The sequence below is a fragment of the Kwoniella dejecticola genome, chromosome 9 (genome assembly GCF_000512565.2).
Source record: "Kwoniella dejecticola CBS 10117 chromosome 9, complete sequence".
Taxonomy (NCBI): Eukaryota; Fungi; Basidiomycota; class Tremellomycetes; order Tremellales; family Cryptococcaceae; genus Kwoniella; species Kwoniella dejecticola.
In genome coordinates this window covers 473,931-491,100 of record NC_089309.1, presented here as the reverse complement: position 1 = coordinate 491,100, position 17,170 = coordinate 473,931, and the positions used below count along the sequence as shown (strand labels likewise).

Genomic DNA, 17,170 nt, shown 5'->3' with positions numbered 1-17,170 from the left:
TCTGAGTCTGAGACTCAACGCGCATGTCAACAAAAGCAAAAGTAAAAACAAACGTCAAAAACAAAGCACCTGTTTGACTCTTGGTGTACGAAAGCGTATTTTATCAGCATACATTGAACATATAGAGCTAAGCACAAAGGAGACCGGTCAGACCACACGACACAGAAGTCAAGGTTACAAACGAGGTTTGGATTAGAATCAGGCTCTCTCATCAGAAGTCAGGTCCAGAGCTTCATCGCAACCATGAATGAGCCCACCTTGAGCAGATTGATCATTGATCGGGAACCAGAATGGCTTCGCGTGAAAGATAACGTCAGCTTGGCCTTGATGGGTGCTATGGAGACGAGGCTCGCTACGATGTCTGGAGGTAAAGATGGAGAAGCCGCCAAGGCTATGCGCAATGAGCTGGAAGGTAGAATAGGCAGAGTGAGTCAAATTGGGCCTAATGCATCCTCTGTCCATCGCTCTGCACGTTAGTGCAGCATGCTCTAGACAAGTGGCACCGAAGTTTGGATCGCATCAACAGAGAAGCACGGGCAACCATTGCAGTGAACTCATCTTGTGTATTCACCTCTAGATACGCGATAAGATGTTCGAAATGAGTAAATACAACTTACAAGTCAACGGGCAGAAATACGAAGATTTCGTTGAGGGCGAGTCTAAGCCCTATTTCTAGTCCTCCTCTCTTTCATTCCTTCGACCTACTATGGGAGTTCGGGCAAATCGACCGCGCTCTCCAATTCCTCGGTGACGGAGTAAGAAGCTGATACCTGTTATATGTTTTATAGCTACTGAAGGATTCGACGAAACTCTAGATAGAACCATTTGGGGTTTACAAACAGAACGAGTGGATTGGGAGACGAGGATGGCGCAGAAACGCAAGACCTTACCAGAATCGATACTGAGCGTAGAGGAAGACTTGCAAATGAGGAGAACGCATAATGAGTGGTATCCTGATGAAGAGGAAGAGAAGGAGAGTGAGTAGATTTACAGATAATCTGCTGTTACCACCTTTTCTCAACATTGGACTTTACATTGGACTTACGGCTGATGGCTGATGACGTTGGAAATTCAAGACGAAAAACAATTGCAGAAAGAGATACCTCCTCCAGAAAGGCATGAAGAGGTCAAGGAAACTTTCAAGGTCGTGGTTGACAACCTAGCGGAAGTGGCCAAGGTGAGTGCACGAGACATGTCAAATCTATCCCATTGTATGCATATGCTGAACCTTTGGTCCCGCAATCTAGTCTGCACCGATACAATTACAACGTGCGCAAAGAGCTCAAGCAGTCCGAGAAGAGATCTCGAGTCTGCCGCCCTAAAGCACACGGGCAACGTCTGCTCCGATCCATGATCCTTCCTTTGTTTTGTACACAACATCCGTGCTTGAGAGTCCTACGATACAGGATCCAGTGATCTTGTCTTTATATGATACAATATGTTATGTCTACATGTATAGTTGTATTACGCACTGTGTGTGAACAGAAGGATACACAGCGGATATCATTCACGTCTAAATAGTCTACGTCCTTCAAGCGCCGTTCACTGATTCACAGACCAGTTTAGTGTCGCCTGTCATATGTGACTCAAGTAAAACTAGAACTCATCTCGCTTCTGACGAGCTCGCGGTGGTCCAACGACCGTGACCCCCTTGACCCCTTGCGCTCTTCTTACTTGATCTACGAAAGATTTTTGGTTCTGAACCCATGATGCGTCGTCTCGTTTTGTAGGTGATCCGTGTGTTGACTGGACTTGATAGATTCCTTCTCCAGTCAACTCTCCCACGGGACCTAGATATTTGGCTTCTGGGCCATCTGCGTTTGCGTGTTGGTTGAGCCTAAGTGAAGAAGGCGGTTCAGACGAGGTATATGAAATTTGAAGGTAAACTTGATCGGGTTCAATTTTCACCGGTTTGACGGGTTGAGAGGAGGCCATAATCAATAACGACAAGCTGATTGCGATGAATGGGAATAGCCGTATTTTGCGTGATTGTATTCCAGAATGCTCAAGGGACCAAAATGGCAGCAGAATCAGGATCCGAGTGCTTGTTTGACTTGATCTGCCGGATGTATATGTTCTGGATGATTGGTTGTGAAGATGTGTACTTGTAGAATATTCCCTTGATGGCCTTGATCTTATGCTTCCTCATCGTCGACAACCAACTTGAACGTCCTCCACACACACAGCGGCAACGGAACCAAAGAGTTGACAAGTCACGTGAGAATTTTTGAAATCGCCCTTGATCAAGTTGGTCCACAAAGTCAACTTCCTCTGGTCATTCAAGCGCAATAACAATCAAAGTTGCATTCATCCATACGCTCGACTACTCAAAACACCAAATATACCGTATCAAGTCTGAGTGACGACCGAAGATGGCAAAACCATCAGCTAAGGCATTAGGGAAGCGCAAAGCCCCTCCGCCTTCTGCAAAAGTACGTCGTACCGTCCACCCTTTTCACCTGCTCTCATCGTCGTAAGCTGATCGTCTGACGTTCGATTTGTAGGGAGGAAATAAGAAGGCGAAAACCTCTACTAAGCCCAATGCTAAGAGGGATGAGCAAGAGACGGGACCTACAGGGAAACCAAAGAGGAAACCCGATCAGCCTAAGAAAGTGAAACTACGAGATCAAAAATCAATTCCAATTCCTAAAACAAGTTATGCTTCCGGATCAGATATTGACGAGGACGATCTAGGCGAAGAGGAAGGTCTGGGTGCAGGAAGTGCTAGATTCTTAGTTGGGGTCGATGAGAACGCTTTGTCAAGGTGAGTGTCTCGTTGCGCAGCGTACCCACATCTCATACAGCCCTGCTTTATCACCATTCGAGGTCGGAGACCAAAAAACCCCTGACTGGGATTGTCTTTAAGGGTGTAGAATATTGATACTTGATGCCCACTCTTCCGTGTATGTGTATAGATCCGTCAAAGAGACCAAAAGATTACATGACCTATCCAAGACTCGCGAACCTTTACCGAGAGTAAAGCGTCAGAAAGTGAAAATCCCTTTACCGGAAGCACAGTCTGATTCAGATGATTACGATTTCGATACGGATCCGGAATTCGATTCAGACCTTGCGTCGGACGTCGATATGGGCTCGGGATCAGGTATCGACGAGGACGATGACGACGACGATGATGACGACGATGGGGGAAGCAGTGTGTACGACTCAGGAGCCTCGTTAGACATGACAGAAGACGAAGACGAAGACGAAGATGAGGATGAAGATCAAGATGATGTCATTGCCGAATTCGATAATATCTCGGAATACGATGAAGAACCAGAAGACGGAGATGCAGCGGGCCGAGATAGAAAGAGGCGGAAAGGCAAGAAAGAGGAAGAAGCGGACTACGAGCTGAACTCGCGCACCAAATGGACAGAAAAGGCTACCAAGAAAGAAGCAGGTGGTAATGAAGATGAAGTAGAGGTCGGTAGATTACCTATCAAATTGCCTACGGGAGAGATAAGGATGGTAGAAGGATCAACTAAGATCGCACTACCCCCATCGAAGAAACCCGTAAAGAAACCAGTTGAAAGTGATGATGATGAAGAAGAGGGGGAGGACGAAGAGGATGAAGAGTCGGATGATGGTGCGCAAGCTGAACAGATGGCTGGACAAAAAGGGAAATTCGGTAGAATGGGTATAGCGGAGATTGTTTCAGAGAAGAAATGGAAGAATGCGGAAAAGTTGGCAGCTGCGAAAGAACAGATGGCGAATCTTGGTGCTGAGATTTTGGCTGGTGGAGAATTGGTTGATATCGTGAGCGTTTCCTTCAGTCTCCGATCTTCTCACAATAGTGCTATCCTACCACCTAAGCAAGGACACCAAGTGAATGGAAAGGATGTCTGTGGGACGCACAGATATTGGAGTAGGCATGGGGCCGAGGACCGTCATGCGCCGATGGAGAACGCATGATTACGGTTAGAGATCCAATTTGAGATTTTTAGGAGGCGACTCGGAGTGAAGGGGAAAAGGCCCAGGCACCACAGATGGCAGACGGGCGCATTCGGCAATGTTCGAAATAATAATGCTCAAAGAGGTCGCAAGACTTCAATTGCATGAGCTGACACCTGTGCGTTACCGCAGGGACCTGTCTTGACCAGGTTATCAACTTTCGCTTTACCGACTGTCCCATCTCTGGAAGATGGAGAGGGCAAATTACCCGTCCCAGCTTCGATACGAGGTTTAGCATTCTTATCACAATTGGCAGTATACAAAGATTTGGTACCCGGTTAGTCGCATCGCACGAAACCGAAGCGTTTTAGAACTCAACTGATACCTCTGATGTACTCTCAGGCTATCGAATAAGAGAATTGACGGAAATCGAACAAGCCGAGAAGGTGCGAGATGAAGTCAAACGTCTGCGGGAAGGAGAGAAGATGTTAGTCAGGAGTTATAAGGGGTATCTGAAAATGCTTGAACAGGAGATCAAGCGTAAGTCGATATTCGCTGAAAACACCACACTCCCACTTCTGCCGCTGACCCCGGATTGATCTGTCTAGGTCGTTCACCACTCGCTAGTCTGAGCTTGAAGTGTATGAGCGAGTTGCTGGTGTCTATTACGCACTTCAACTTCAGTGAGAATATCATGGGTGTTCTGGTTGGTAGACTAGGAAGGAAACGCTGGGACAGTGTAAGTGATCCCTTTTGCTAAATACGAAGGGAGACAGGTTTCTCAAAGCTGATATTGGTGTGGTATTAGGACTCCGACATCGTCTTGGAATCATTCATCAAAGTATTCAAGGAAGACCTTACAGGTGTACATTCGCAAACGCTCGTCAGACTTATCGCAAGAATGATCAAAGAAAGGCATTTCCAAGTGAATCCAAATGTCTTGACCTGTCTATTGCATTTACGACTGCGAAACGAATTAGACCAGATGAAGAGAGGTAAAAACGCTAAAGGCGGTAATGCATCGGACAAAAAGCAGGATGATATCAAGGGAAAGAAGTTCAAGTCTGATATACGGAAGAAGTGGGCTACGAAGAACCAGCGAAGGAAGGAGAAGGAGATGAAAGAGGTGGAGAAGGAGATGAAGGAAGCTGAAGCTGAGGTTGATCAGGAGGAACGTGCACAGGTAGTAAGTCATCATTCAATCCATCCTAGCTACATTCGTACTTTTGGTAAGGTTGAATGATCAGCCACTAATAGTAATAAACTAATCGATTGTGTGAACTTAGCAAACTGAAACACTCAAGAATCTATTCGTACTATACTTCTCCATTCTCAAATCTCCAACTCGAACACCCTTACTCTCCTCAGCATTGGAAGGTATTTCAGCTTACGCGCATTTCATCAACATCGACTTCTTCCGAGATCTATTAGCAGTCTTGAGGCGGATAATAAGTGAACAAGCTCACGATGACGATACTCCCCAATCCGATAATGACACGGACGACGAACCGAACAACGCACACGGGAACAATAACAGTAATAGTACCTCGATCCAATCAGAGGAGAAAATCCGGATCCGATTATTATCGATTCTCACTGCGTTCGACATCTTGAGCGGACAAGGTGAAGCTCTCAATATCGACTTGAGTGAATTCATCAACGACTTATTCAGCTTACTTCGACCCATCTCCCTTAACCCCCATATCGAGGATCCGCCTTTACGTTCGTCCACTTCGAAGGGAACCAACACCTCGTCAATTTCTGAAATCCTATTCAAATGTCTCGAATTAACATTCTTCAGTCGGACTTCAGGAAAATCACCTTCCTACAGGTACGGAGCATTCGCTAAACGCTTAATCGAATGTTCGCTCTTCTTCCCTGCGAAAACTGCTAGAGCGTCTCTAGCGTTCGCTAGGAAGCTGATAGCTAAAGAACCAACGCTTGAGTGTCTGTTGAATACGGAAGATAAGTTGAATGATGGGGTTTATAAGCCGGACTTGAATGATCCTCAGCTTCTGAATTCGTTCACGACCAACGTGTTTGAGTGTGTGTTGTTGGGGGATCGATACTATGAGAGAGGTACGAGGGAGGAGATGAAGAAGCTTAGAGATAATAAGGCGGTGTAGGCGCCTTAGAGATTCGATTCGCTTGTATACGCGTTGGTAGGTGCCAACGGTCCCGGTTGATATTGCCGTTCGTTTTGCATATCTTTTATGTCCTACTATTCGTTCAGAATATACTATGCAGATGCACCACATTGCACTTCCAAGTAATATACAACAAATAAAGTACGGCAATTCGTGATTCGCATCTCACCTCGCTCAACGCGAAGGCCTGACCCAATTATAGTTCACCAACACCTGATATACCTAGATCTTTCCATATTTTAGGCTTGGCATTATCGTTATCCGGATTGAAGTAGCTTAGCGCTGAAGGCTGAGAATCATCGTCGATCCTACCCATGGCAAGTATAGTAATGTATCAGCCAAAATAAGCCAAACCAAACATCGGGAGTGGTCAAGTGAAAAACACAACTCTTCCGCTGTCAATGCAAATGGAGGAAAGTGGTTTCGGTCCCACCTGTGACCGATCAACACAGTGCGAAAGACTCACCATTTACAATCCACCCCGTTCTTATCTAATAATACCTTGATAGTAGCCCAAGAGAACCGTACGATGCCTTTATACCCGAATACCGGATCTATATTCTCCTTCAAGAACGCCTGTGTTTTGGGGTCGGAGGGATACCCCGATCCCCTATTTATTGGCTGTCTCACTTCCTCTTCGTTATGTTCAGTACTTTCAGTGTCGATGTCTTCCACTTTCCTCTTCTTAGACAGGGATGTAGGCAAAGATCTACATCAGCAACGCGCAGTGCATCAGCTCTTCGGTTCTTACAATACTCAAGGAAGACGAAAGAGACAAAGCAGTAGAACAAGCATCGGACTGGACTGACCTATCCGGCAAGACGTCCTCCGGATCCACCCATTCATGCACATATCTGTCCCTAGTGACTTTCGCCACTATCGAAGCGGCACCGACGATCTTGAAGAGACTATCGGCTTTGGGACAGACGGTGAATTTGATATGGGGAAATATGGCTGTTAAGCGTGCTTGCCATTGAGGAGCGGGACCGAGAGCGTCGACGTAGCACTACGAGCGGAAACAAACATCCATAAGCAATCAGGTTACATTTGCGCAATGATGGGACTGCAGCATATCAAGCCGTATACTTCCTATATCTGCCTGATGATAAGATGTATTCATGACTCACCTCTTTGATATTCACCCCTCTATGCACTGCTGCCTGTATCAAGCCGACTGTAGCATCCTGCCAGCCCACGTCATTAGCTTCTTGCGGCTTTCCACAGCAGGTTGAGAAGGTATAATTGACAGTCAAGGGAATGCTGAACTCACTTCCGCCTGTCTATTCAGATTGGTCGGTATTCTTCTCAACATCCCCGCAGATATGGCTTGAGGTGATAAAGAGGTGGACGAATAACACAATTCGGTGTGATTATCAAATGATTCCCAGAGGCTTTGTCGTGTATCAGCCGAAAGTGCCTTCGAATCTGGTGACGTGTGACTTCAGCTCAGCTAAACTTCGAATACTCGAGCTGGATTCCAGGAGATACAATGGACGGACCGTCAAATCCCATTTCTTCCAAAGTCTCCTTGAATGACATCGGACAATAAGCAGCCGCATACACCATCGGACCTATATGTCAAACCTATTAGCTACTTTGGTCACCACAATGTAAATAAACAGCTGGCACACCAAGCACAGCTACACATGTCGAAAATATCATGATCAGCATAATCAAAGCGATATTTTTGTCGACATTTATATCACTTACGCCCTCGTCCCGCTTCGTCAATACCCATTATCCATCCTTCGTCCGCATCTTTGATTTGCCCATCTACGGAATCAGGTAATTTCGAATGGAAGGTGTACGAATCGAGTAACGGTGGAATGGGCTCGAGATTGACGGGATCAATAGGATGAGTCCCAGTCATCTTGAGCTTTCTTGTAGAAAAAGACTTCTTCCTATGTGATCTCGAATGCTTGAAGGCTGCTAGAGTCAATTGCACTGGTACTGGTAAGCTGAGCTCGGGATGTACAATGAAAGACAAAGTAATGTTCGGACTAGGACCAAATCAAACGCGTCAATCTGTGGAACGTTAACGCGACGGTCTACCAATTGGCAAAGTGGCACGGACCTCTCCAGATAATAACTGTATAACCTCTCAACCAATGGACTGCTTTATCCGCTTACCGTTCAGTACTGGTTCCGAAGGTAACACGTAAGCAGTGCATTGCTAACACCGAGACCGACCAAGCTGCCTTGCATCGATCTGCAAGGGGTAGAGTGATCAGAGTCAACATCCTTAGTCTTTGGCCGGACAAAGGATCGGCAGTGCTGGTCGTGCGAGAACTGCCGCACTTTTGCAACTGAGCTTTGCTGAGGGGTCAAGTACAAAAATTACTCATTGCTCGTGCAAGATCTTAAGCGATCCTCTGTGAAATAACAGTCCATTGTGCCGGCCACGATAATCCTTCTGCTCATTGACATTGCTGACAGCCAGACTCTCCTCTCTCTTTCCTACAAGCGGACAACACAGAATGTCCCCCATTGCAATGCGGACATCAGTCCTCGTATTACTCCATCTCGCCTTTCATGTTAGACTGGCATCGACTCAGACAGCAAATACCACCGTTACTCCCACCGTAGCGGCAATAGAGCACGAATACGGCCACGCCCCTCCTAATTGTACGGACTATCCCAATCTCAGCCCTGAGAATCAATACAAATGCGATACTCCCGAATTATACGTCACCTCAATCGTAGACACATCAACGATCATTCCTGGTAATTACGGAACAATCGATTCTGCGACTGTTGCTCCTCTCGAACCTTCCTCTTCAGATTACCCATCTGCCGAACCAACATCCACTTCGGAAGGCGATCAAGTAGACCCGGTTCCTACGATTACTACCTCACAGCAGGAAGATCATGATGGTAGCGCTCAGGCGTCTACAGAGGATACTTCTATTACTTCAGAACACGCTTTTCAATCTGATCCTTCCTCCTGGTCCAGCGAAACTGAAACCTTGACAAGCTTTTCTGGGAGAGCACCAACGCGTACGGTGGGAGCTATGCCTACTCATCCTACGACTTCCGCTGATGCGCAGTCCGAGCCCATTGAGGGCACGCCGAGCATTTCAATCAATCTGGACGGGGCCTATACCTCTTCAGATACGACTCTTGAGTCTTCTTCTTCTTTCGACCCTAATGCGGGAGATATTTCGTATGCTACTTCGGCATCCGATGTGTCTAATAGTCAGGATTGGTCAACATCAGGATCTGCCAGTTCGGCCTTTACCCAGCCAGCTGAGCCTACGTAGCGATAAGAAGGCGTTAAATACAAAGTAGTGCAGTAATTCCCAGTGCAACATGTGCACTATGCATCAAATAGTGTAGGCTGCGAAGGATACCTCTAATTTAAGACTCCAAACCCTCAGGGAAATCGTGTCTATTCTAGTGTACTGGACAATTACCTGCCTTAATCACATAATGCATATACTGTAAAACCTCAAATCTCTTACATGACTGTCAATACCACTAGCACAACACATACCTACTCGTATAGCCGAGTGACGCAAGGGCTGTGAGGTTGTCAATCCGCAATCAAAAACCGGTCAGAAATGCGTCTCGCACGAGCGTCAACGCCGTTTTGGGAGCAGAGCATTGCAGTAAATATAAGCAATGGCACGTCAGCTTGACACGAGTCATCGCGCAAAACACCAAAGGATGCTTCTGATGGGAGGCTCGTGCGCTTTTGTGATGTCGACCACGCGCTTCACTCATCAAAACCCCACAGCAAGTCGAATCATTTCGTCAGCTCAACTCAAATACTCGATTTGACTGTTCTTCTTTTATTCTTCTTTTCATATCTCAATTCATCATCCATCATCCCATTCTTCACATGTGACCCCACATCTCATACAATCCAAGGGGCAACTTCATCTACGAGCCATTCCCTAGCTGAGCCAATAATTCAAGATGCCGACCTCACTCCTCAGCTTGTCTGACGAGACCATCCAACACATAGGATACTTCCTACATACCGACAACTTCATACCCATCCCTTTTTTCCACCCACACTGGGAGAACTACGCATCAGAGATCGATCCCAAAGTCCAGAAAGACTACGTGGCTTTCAGATCGACTTGCAGAAGAATGAGGACACTAAGCCCTATCAAAGGTCTCCACATCAAATTGAAAACTTTCGAGCGGCTGTGTTCATGGACAACAGCGGTCCCTCAAACAGTCCTCGATGGAGTCAGGTATGTCTCATCCATGATTTTTCGCAGAGACTTCGAATTGGATTGAAGATGGGTTCATGTCATAGACGCCTTGATGTCGGAATTCCTACTGATAAGAGCCGTTCGTTGGCGGCGACTTGGTCAACATTGGTATTTCTGTTCAGCATGCTCAACAATCTCGAAGAACTCGTCTTTACCGATAGCCTAATTTGTCAGCATAAAGAAAGATGGAACGACGGGCAGCTAAAGCTCCCTCAACAACCCATACTTCCGAAAGTGTCATCATTCGCCAATCAGGTTCGGTGCGATGTCTGCCCCGCTGGGCTTTTCGACATTTTTTGGCGTCACCTACCAGCAATACAATCGGTGAAGACGTCTTTGACTTGGAGATTGATGCTGAGACTGAAAGCTGTGTACTCACACCAGCGAACACATCTTTCAGGCGTCTCAACGCTCTACATATCGATCAATCAGCTGTTCGAAGACTGCTTCGACTACGATGCGCTGGACTCTATATCGAGCGCATTCCCTCTAGTCGAGACGGTGCAGATGGGTCATCATAGCACCAACCTGGGTGTACTCCAAAATGGCGCGCACTTGAGAGCTAAACTGGCGAACGGTCAGTGGATCATCGAATTCGGTGCGTACGACGAGTTCGACTTCGACTTTGCGTCCTTTGTTTCGCGTTCGGTCGGGGGTCCCAATAAGGACGAGCTGTTGGTGAGTGATGACGTCGTGTTGTGCTGGTTCGAAGAGGATACTTGACTTGATTCAACAGATGCGATATCTGGACTCTTGGCGAGGGTTTCCCCATCTCAGATCTTTGGACGCTTCATTTTCTTTCACAATCGATCGACCTTGACCACAATGTACATACAACAAATCACCGAAGAAGTCAAGCATTACAAATCGTACTCACGACTTGGAAGAATACGAAGGGCTGTTGAGATCAGCCATGAAGGCTGCGGCAATCATCATCTGTAGCAAGCTGTCCACACTTCGAGTTGGGTACTTCTGGGAGCCCTTTGGGAAGATGAGTCACCCTCCCATGGTAGACTCCGTCGACTTCTGGTACAGGTGGAGATGGGATCATGTTTTGCTGGATGATGGCTCCTGGGATGTGAATGTAAGCAGCACGCCCGACCGTTTGGACCCCCAATTTACCGCCAACACCGACGGTTTGCTGATTTGGCATCCGTGGGCAAGCTAACATGAGAAACTTTCAACGCTGTGCGTGTTTTTTCTTTCTTTTCTGTTGGAACAGAGAAGTACAGACCATTACTGATTCTGCTGCGTCGTACAGACAAGCCCGAAGTTTATCGTTAGTGTGGGTACTTTTGGACGCTGTATGTGCATAGATCGCAGACAAGTTTGCAGATGTATATAGACATTGTTATGTACATATCTCAGTCCTCATGCATCGACCATGTCCTGTGGAATTATCGATGGCTCAAGCTTATAGCCAAAGGAGGGACACACACTGGAAAGATGAATATCAGTCATCTCGTGCATACCACCAACACAAGCTGACGAATATAATAAACCTCTGATCAAAGTCAGATTCGTTCATGACATTTCCTTTCTTCACCAAGGTCATATGCCAAGATTCGTACCGCACATTATCAACAATTGTCGCTCATTCAGCGAGGCCTTTCTTACGGCAAGCAAGATGCCGAAGAATCTTCAAGACCTAGACGAGGTGATCATCCGTCGAATCGGTTATTTCCTCCACGAAGATTCCTTTATCCCTCTTCCTTCCTTCAACCCACATTGGCTAAACCTGAAAAGCGACCTTAACACTCGAGCTGGAAAGGACTATCGTTCACTTTCCAATACATCAAGGAAGTTGAAGGGGATCTTGCCTCTCAGGGGACTTCATTTGGAGCTGACGAGATGGTATCGCCTGGAGCGCTGGGTGAGACTGGCTCCCAAATCTGTTCTAGGGGGAGTGCGGTGAGTGGTTGCTCATGTCGTTTCCCGACAGTCCATAGACGTAACCTGAGTGCCGTGCTTGTGTATTTACAGACGACTCGTGATCGATATCGAACAGACAGAGAAACTTGCTCAACAATCTCTGATTTCGAAATGGCTCATGCTCGCCGAATTTCTGCAATTGCTGACTTCTTTACAAGAATTGACGATCATTAACATTCCTCTTTGTCAACACGATCAAGTAGCCCAACTGCTCAGGCGACACATCACACTGCATCTGCCTCGTTTGGTCTCTCTGGACTTACGAGCTGACTGCACGCTCTGCTCGACGGTATGGATTCATCCTTTCCTTCTCGTCAGCTCAGATCTACTATCCCTCCGAGCAGTGATACAAAACGGTATCGAAGAGTCCTTCGCAATCTCAATTGAAGAATTCAAGAAAATACACAATGTGACGGAACATCCTTTGCGACGACTGCTCATCAAAGTGCGAGCTCCCGAGCATTCTATGAAGGTCATCGAAAGGCTCTCCACAATTTTTCCAAGATTAGAAACCCTTCTGGTCTCGCCTCATTCGATCGAGGAGCCTTACCCTATAGTTCCTTCTTTGTACCTAGGCGTCTTCCCTCCGAGGAAGAACAGCATCGAAGAGATGAAGTTATTACTGATGGGCGGAGACGTCAAAGTCGAAAGACTTCTGATGGATACGATACAAAGAGAGGGGGTAACCATCGTAAATTAATCAGCTTCTACACGCCAGCTCATGAGGCTAAGGCAACCCGCTAACACTAGATCTCAACTTGTAGGATGAAAGTCTGAGAAGACTCTCCCAGCTGCGTAACATACGAGTGATCGATTTGGGAATGCGAATCTGCATTGGGCAGAATAAAGAAAGGCCGAACCCGTATCTTTCAGCTACTCCAAATAAATACAAAACTGCCCAGCACTACTTCAATCAGCTCAAGAACCTCAAAGGGAAAAACGCCAAATACCAGGATTACAAATTCAACTTGCAGACCGCCTTCCGGATGATCGCGGAGAAATCAGTCAAGTACTTCCCATCACTGGAGGTGATATATATATGGGAAGTAGTGAGAGGAAAGAACGATATTGCAAAGCAGTGGAATAGGTGGTGTTGTCGTATCGAACATGATAGTCAAGCCGAGGATCAGATCGTTGTCATGGTCGATCCGATTCCGGAGAACACGATTGGGGATTGGACAACTAATGACGAAGGAACTGGACCAGAAGCGGCAGATTTGTACCATTCCGACCATGCCGATGATTGAAGGTACATGCAAATTAGGATGGTATCTGGTGATAAGATACGGAGACTGCATTCAGCTATCGCTGTGGAGTAGATGTATATGGAAACATATGCATGTGATGGGTGCCAATTTGGACCACTACGACTAAGTCGACCATGGACTTGTTGTTGACGTCGGCTCCGATTTACACTAGATGCTAGACTATTTCGATACTTCTATTTCCATTTATATGAGTCTTCTCCGCCCTCATTCATACACTCTCTCGATCACTATCCTGCCCGTCCGCGTTGTCGATCCACTTGTGCGAAAACTCCTCGACTTGAGTATTGACGGCGATTTCGACCTGATCGGCTGTCCTGTTGCAGGTCCATGTCCATCTGTCCCAAGTATCATCGGTGAATACGAGATCACTGCCACCATAGAGCCAGAGAAAACCCTTCTCTATGTTCGGAGCGGCCTCAGCAATGAGCCTAGCGGCAGCTTCAACCATGAATGGATCCTCTTCCTTCCTGACAATGGAAGCGCTGGCTGGTCGAAGACGAACCTCATCGTATCGAGTTTTCTTGTGAGGTTTGTTGCGAATTGCCAAATCGTAATCGATGCATGGATATCGTCTAATTTCGATGAAACAATCCAGTACTCGCAAGTGCTGCAAGGTCGACATGATACTGAGAAATTTCTCCTGCCCGAAGAGGAAGCGCGTCTGTCAGCCATTGCTTCCTGTGAGGAAGAGATCCTACTCACAAGGATGTCATCGTCTTCTGGCAGATCCTCAAAATAGCGCACGCAGCAGTTATCGTAATTCTTATCGGTCATCTTGAAATGATAATTCGAGCCGCCGTTCTCCATGTCGCAGTGCAGGTGGTGAAGGTCTCATCGAGTTACCGATGTATGTCGTCATGTGTAGCTCGTGGAGGTTATCGAAGATCTCAACGATATCGCCGAGAGTGCTGTTCTTCCCAACTTGATCCATGTTTCGTATGTAAAGCGTTTCAAAGCGGAAAAGGCTATTTTCGTTAACCTCGACTGGGAAGTATTCTTTCATCACAGACTTGTTCGCATCGTCCGTGTAGAGAGTAGGTGCAATCTTCAAGTGTTTGAGAGCGGGGGCAATTGTAGGAAAAGCAGCGGAAGATTTTTGGCGCACCGTTTGCAAGCCATCTCGCAAGATAGCGAAGTGAGAGAGAGCGACTGGACTGGATGTATCGACCGACTGATTTCGTCCCAATCGGGCGTCAACCTGTGGTAATGGGTGCATAATGGGCTGTCGATGATCTCCAATTCCCGAAGATTCCTGAGAGAATGAAGGAAATTGGCTATTGTCGTCCAAGCATGGTAAGGCTGAGGACTGCTATACCTTTGATAAATCCGCATGCTTTCATACGGCAGGTTGAAGACCAGTCGGCTGAAGGAGCACACTTGCTTGATCAGTCGATCGTTAGTTATCAATGAGTTGCAATCTGCACGTACGTTACAGCTGATCTTACATTCCGCGGGCAATGCAAGGACCACTGCATGAACCTCTGCCAGGTGATCATCTTGACGTGTAGGTTTTGCAAGGGACAGATACTTCTGAGGCGTCGGGATACTAATCGCAAATTGAGGTAGTCTTGCTGTACCGATGGATCGATTTCTGAAGCGAAATTGGCCCAGTGGGGATTGAAGGAAGGAAGGGGCACTTCATGATCGTCGTGAACGAAGAACGCGATGCGCTGGATCAGCTCGTCGCTGAGGTCGAAGAGTGTTTTGGGCATGCTCGATGGTAGGGTCGTATATCTGTAGTGTGCCGAGTATGATCATCTGGAACGGAAGGAGAAGGAGGATGATGGTGAGGAGTTGGTAGAAAGTGAAAGGAAAACAGAAGAGAAGAGACGAATCAGGAAAGGATGGTGGTGTTTATATATGGTGTAGTTTATATCAACCTCAGTCAACTTCTGATGTATGACATGTTACATAATCAACCCGAACCGAACCATCCTTTGAATTCTTCTTTTCAGTCGAGCGATATCGTACACTCTCACTCGTCATCCGAATCTTGATCCTGGTAATCCGGATGTCCCTCGCCGTCTCCATTGATCATCCATTCACTCGCAAATAGCTCTACTACAGGTTCTACCTTGATCCCACCAAATCCCCCTCTTTGCCAAGACCACCTCCTCCATATATGCGCCGGCTCGCTATTCCAATCATAAGGATATTGCCAGAAATAACCATTCTTCAGCGTCGGCACTGTCTCAACCATCGCACGAGCCGCAGCAGCCATCGCGGACGATAATTTAGGTTGAGTGGTTTTGTATCTTTCTAATGACGTTCTCATCCCTTTTTGGTACGCGTTGTATTCGCTCGCTTTCTGTTCGTCGTGCGGTATGACGTTGCGAGGCCAGCCTTGATCTATATGCGGGTTGATCACGCAGTCAAAGGTCTCGAGGTTATGATATTTCGATAAGGCGCCGAGGAATTCAGTCTATATTGATCACATCACGGAAATTTAGCAGAAGTCTGGAGTCTGGTTCATCAGAGGTGAATGCGTGTATGCGCGATGTTGCTCACCCAAGCTTTGTTCTCCTCCCATCCTTCTCCATTCGAATCATCGTCCGACAATCCCGTTATCCACTCCTGCTCGAAATGCTTGAACACCCATTTCTGTTCGAAGCTGGAACCGGTACTCTCCACCTGTTTTCCCCCAAGGAAGAAACCTGGTTCCAGCCCACCTCTATCCACCTTGATCATATGCAGTTCCTTCAATCCCATCCCCCACTTCGATATTCTCTTGAGCTCATCATTGATCGAGGCTTCGCTATCTAGATTTAGTACCAGTGTCTTGAGAGCTAATTTCAATTCCGGATGACGTCTCTGCCAGCTATCAAACAGCTTGTCCCACCCTTCGTTATGAGTGATCATAACCATTTTGATGTGTTGTAGTGTCGTGCAAGCCGGAATGAAGAGACTCGGGATCTCCACAGAGCAGCGGCTGCAGCGAATCTCGAATGCGAGCGACTTGAGCTGAGGCAAGAAGTCTAAGGGCGGACACTTCAATTGGCTCGTCATTGTGAACTTGGGCCGGTGTTGACATAGTGGAGAATGGCTTAAGTATAGTTCTTCGAGTGAAGTGAATCTTGACAACAGAGTTGTGATAGTCGACCAAGTAGGAATAAGAGGATATATCCCATGCCCGTTCGTGGTGTCTATTTCCGCATTCTCATCTAACTTCTTCAGCTCGGGAGGCCAGTATTTCCATTCTATATCTAGCGATAGGCGTCTATTCCCAAGGAATCGACACTCAGCTCGTGGACCTGAACTTAGATCTTGGGCGTGAGGGTACTTGAGTATGATTCGTTGAGTATACAAGCCATCTGACTCACCGGATCCCTTTGACCACGCTATCCGGAGCATCCGCCATCCACTCCAATACCCTCTGCCATGACCGCAAAAACAAGTGTAGACCCTTCAAGCCACAGATGCCTCTTATTCTAGTACACGTTGATCTCAGAGCTAGGTAATCGGTTGCTAGACCCCTGTCTAGCTCGGTGACAAAGTTCGCCCAATGCGGGTTGAAGGAAGGCAACGGGACATCGTAATCCCGGTGAACGAAATAGGCGATTCGATCAATGATATCGTCGCTCAAGTCCAGTAACTGAGTGGGCACCATGGTATAGTCACTGATGCGGGATGTACAGATAACAATTGATTATGCAGTCTCAGAAATCAGTCATCTTGAAGACTTCAAGCAAGTGAAAGGAACGGGATCTGC

General features: G+C 46.9%; 10 protein-coding genes across 10 annotated transcripts; 5 read left to right on the top strand and 5 right to left on the bottom strand.

The window, feature by feature from the left end:
• Nucleotides 1-243: 243 nt before the first annotated feature.
• On the top strand, nucleotides 244-1,322 carry I303_107144 (uncharacterized protein; the record flags this gene model as incomplete). Its single annotated transcript, XM_065969512.1, has 5 exons — nucleotides 244-426; nucleotides 578-653; nucleotides 789-977; nucleotides 1,077-1,177; nucleotides 1,248-1,322. 5 exons carry the CDS (start codon nucleotides 244-246, stop codon nucleotides 1,320-1,322), a joined length of 624 nt encoding a protein of 207 aa, XP_065825584.1.
• A 274-nt stretch (nucleotides 1,323-1,596) lies between these two features.
• On the bottom strand, nucleotides 1,597-1,935 carry I303_107143 (uncharacterized protein; the record flags this gene model as incomplete). Its single annotated transcript, XM_018409825.1, has 1 exon — nucleotides 1,597-1,935. One exon carries the CDS (start codon nucleotides 1,933-1,935, stop codon nucleotides 1,597-1,599), a length of 339 nt encoding a protein of 112 aa, XP_018260828.1.
• Nucleotides 1,936-2,372: 437 nt separating this feature from the next.
• I303_107142 (uncharacterized protein) lies at nucleotides 2,373-6,017 on the top strand (the record flags this gene model as incomplete). Its single annotated transcript, XM_065969511.1, has 8 exons — nucleotides 2,373-2,432; nucleotides 2,505-2,764; nucleotides 2,916-3,756; nucleotides 4,084-4,228; nucleotides 4,294-4,431; nucleotides 4,500-4,630; nucleotides 4,700-5,077; nucleotides 5,178-6,017. 8 exons carry the CDS (start codon nucleotides 2,373-2,375, stop codon nucleotides 6,015-6,017), a joined length of 2,793 nt encoding a protein of 930 aa, XP_065825583.1.
• Nucleotides 6,018-6,234: 217 nt separating this feature from the next.
• I303_107141 (ribonuclease HII) lies at nucleotides 6,235-7,908 on the bottom strand (the record flags this gene model as incomplete). The annotated part of the gene is made up of 7 exons (XM_018409823.1): nucleotides 6,235-6,346; nucleotides 6,505-6,747; nucleotides 6,848-7,044; nucleotides 7,166-7,222; nucleotides 7,309-7,463; nucleotides 7,538-7,609; nucleotides 7,749-7,908. 7 exons carry the CDS (start codon nucleotides 7,906-7,908, stop codon nucleotides 6,235-6,237), a joined length of 996 nt encoding a protein of 331 aa, XP_018260826.1.
• A 607-nt stretch (nucleotides 7,909-8,515) lies between these two features.
• Nucleotides 8,516-9,298, top strand: I303_107140 (uncharacterized protein; the record flags this gene model as incomplete). The annotated part of the gene is made up of 1 exon (XM_018409822.1): nucleotides 8,516-9,298. The coding sequence occupies one exon, from the start codon at nucleotides 8,516-8,518 to the stop codon at nucleotides 9,296-9,298; it is 783 nt and encodes a 260-aa protein (XP_018260825.1).
• Nucleotides 9,299-9,956: 658 nt separating this feature from the next.
• On the top strand, nucleotides 9,957-11,343 carry I303_107139 (uncharacterized protein; the record flags this gene model as incomplete). Its single annotated transcript, XM_018409821.1, has 4 exons — nucleotides 9,957-10,240; nucleotides 10,306-10,430; nucleotides 10,662-10,939; nucleotides 11,275-11,343. 4 exons carry the CDS (start codon nucleotides 9,957-9,959, stop codon nucleotides 11,341-11,343), a joined length of 756 nt encoding a protein of 251 aa, XP_018260824.1.
• A 545-nt stretch (nucleotides 11,344-11,888) lies between these two features.
• On the top strand, nucleotides 11,889-13,440 carry I303_107138 (uncharacterized protein; the record flags this gene model as incomplete). The annotated part of the gene is made up of 3 exons (XM_018409820.1): nucleotides 11,889-12,172; nucleotides 12,245-12,884; nucleotides 12,958-13,440. 3 exons carry the CDS (start codon nucleotides 11,889-11,891, stop codon nucleotides 13,438-13,440), a joined length of 1,407 nt encoding a protein of 468 aa, XP_018260823.1.
• A 229-nt stretch (nucleotides 13,441-13,669) lies between these two features.
• I303_107137 (uncharacterized protein) lies at nucleotides 13,670-14,235 on the bottom strand (the record flags this gene model as incomplete). Its single annotated transcript, XM_065969510.1, has 2 exons — nucleotides 13,670-14,101; nucleotides 14,164-14,235. The coding sequence occupies 2 exons, from the start codon at nucleotides 14,233-14,235 to the stop codon at nucleotides 13,670-13,672; spliced, it is 504 nt and encodes a 167-aa protein (XP_065825582.1).
• Nucleotides 14,236-14,508: 273 nt separating this feature from the next.
• On the bottom strand, nucleotides 14,509-15,173 carry I303_107136 (uncharacterized protein; the record flags this gene model as incomplete). Its single annotated transcript, XM_065969509.1, has 2 exons — nucleotides 14,509-14,824; nucleotides 14,890-15,173. 2 exons carry the CDS (start codon nucleotides 15,171-15,173, stop codon nucleotides 14,509-14,511), a joined length of 600 nt encoding a protein of 199 aa, XP_065825581.1.
• A 263-nt stretch (nucleotides 15,174-15,436) lies between these two features.
• I303_107135 (uncharacterized protein) lies at nucleotides 15,437-17,068 on the bottom strand (the record flags this gene model as incomplete). Its single annotated transcript, XM_018409818.1, has 3 exons — nucleotides 15,437-15,883; nucleotides 15,970-16,678; nucleotides 16,782-17,068. The coding sequence occupies 3 exons, from the start codon at nucleotides 17,066-17,068 to the stop codon at nucleotides 15,437-15,439; spliced, it is 1,443 nt and encodes a 480-aa protein (XP_018260821.1).
• Nucleotides 17,069-17,170: the final 102 nt, after the last annotated feature.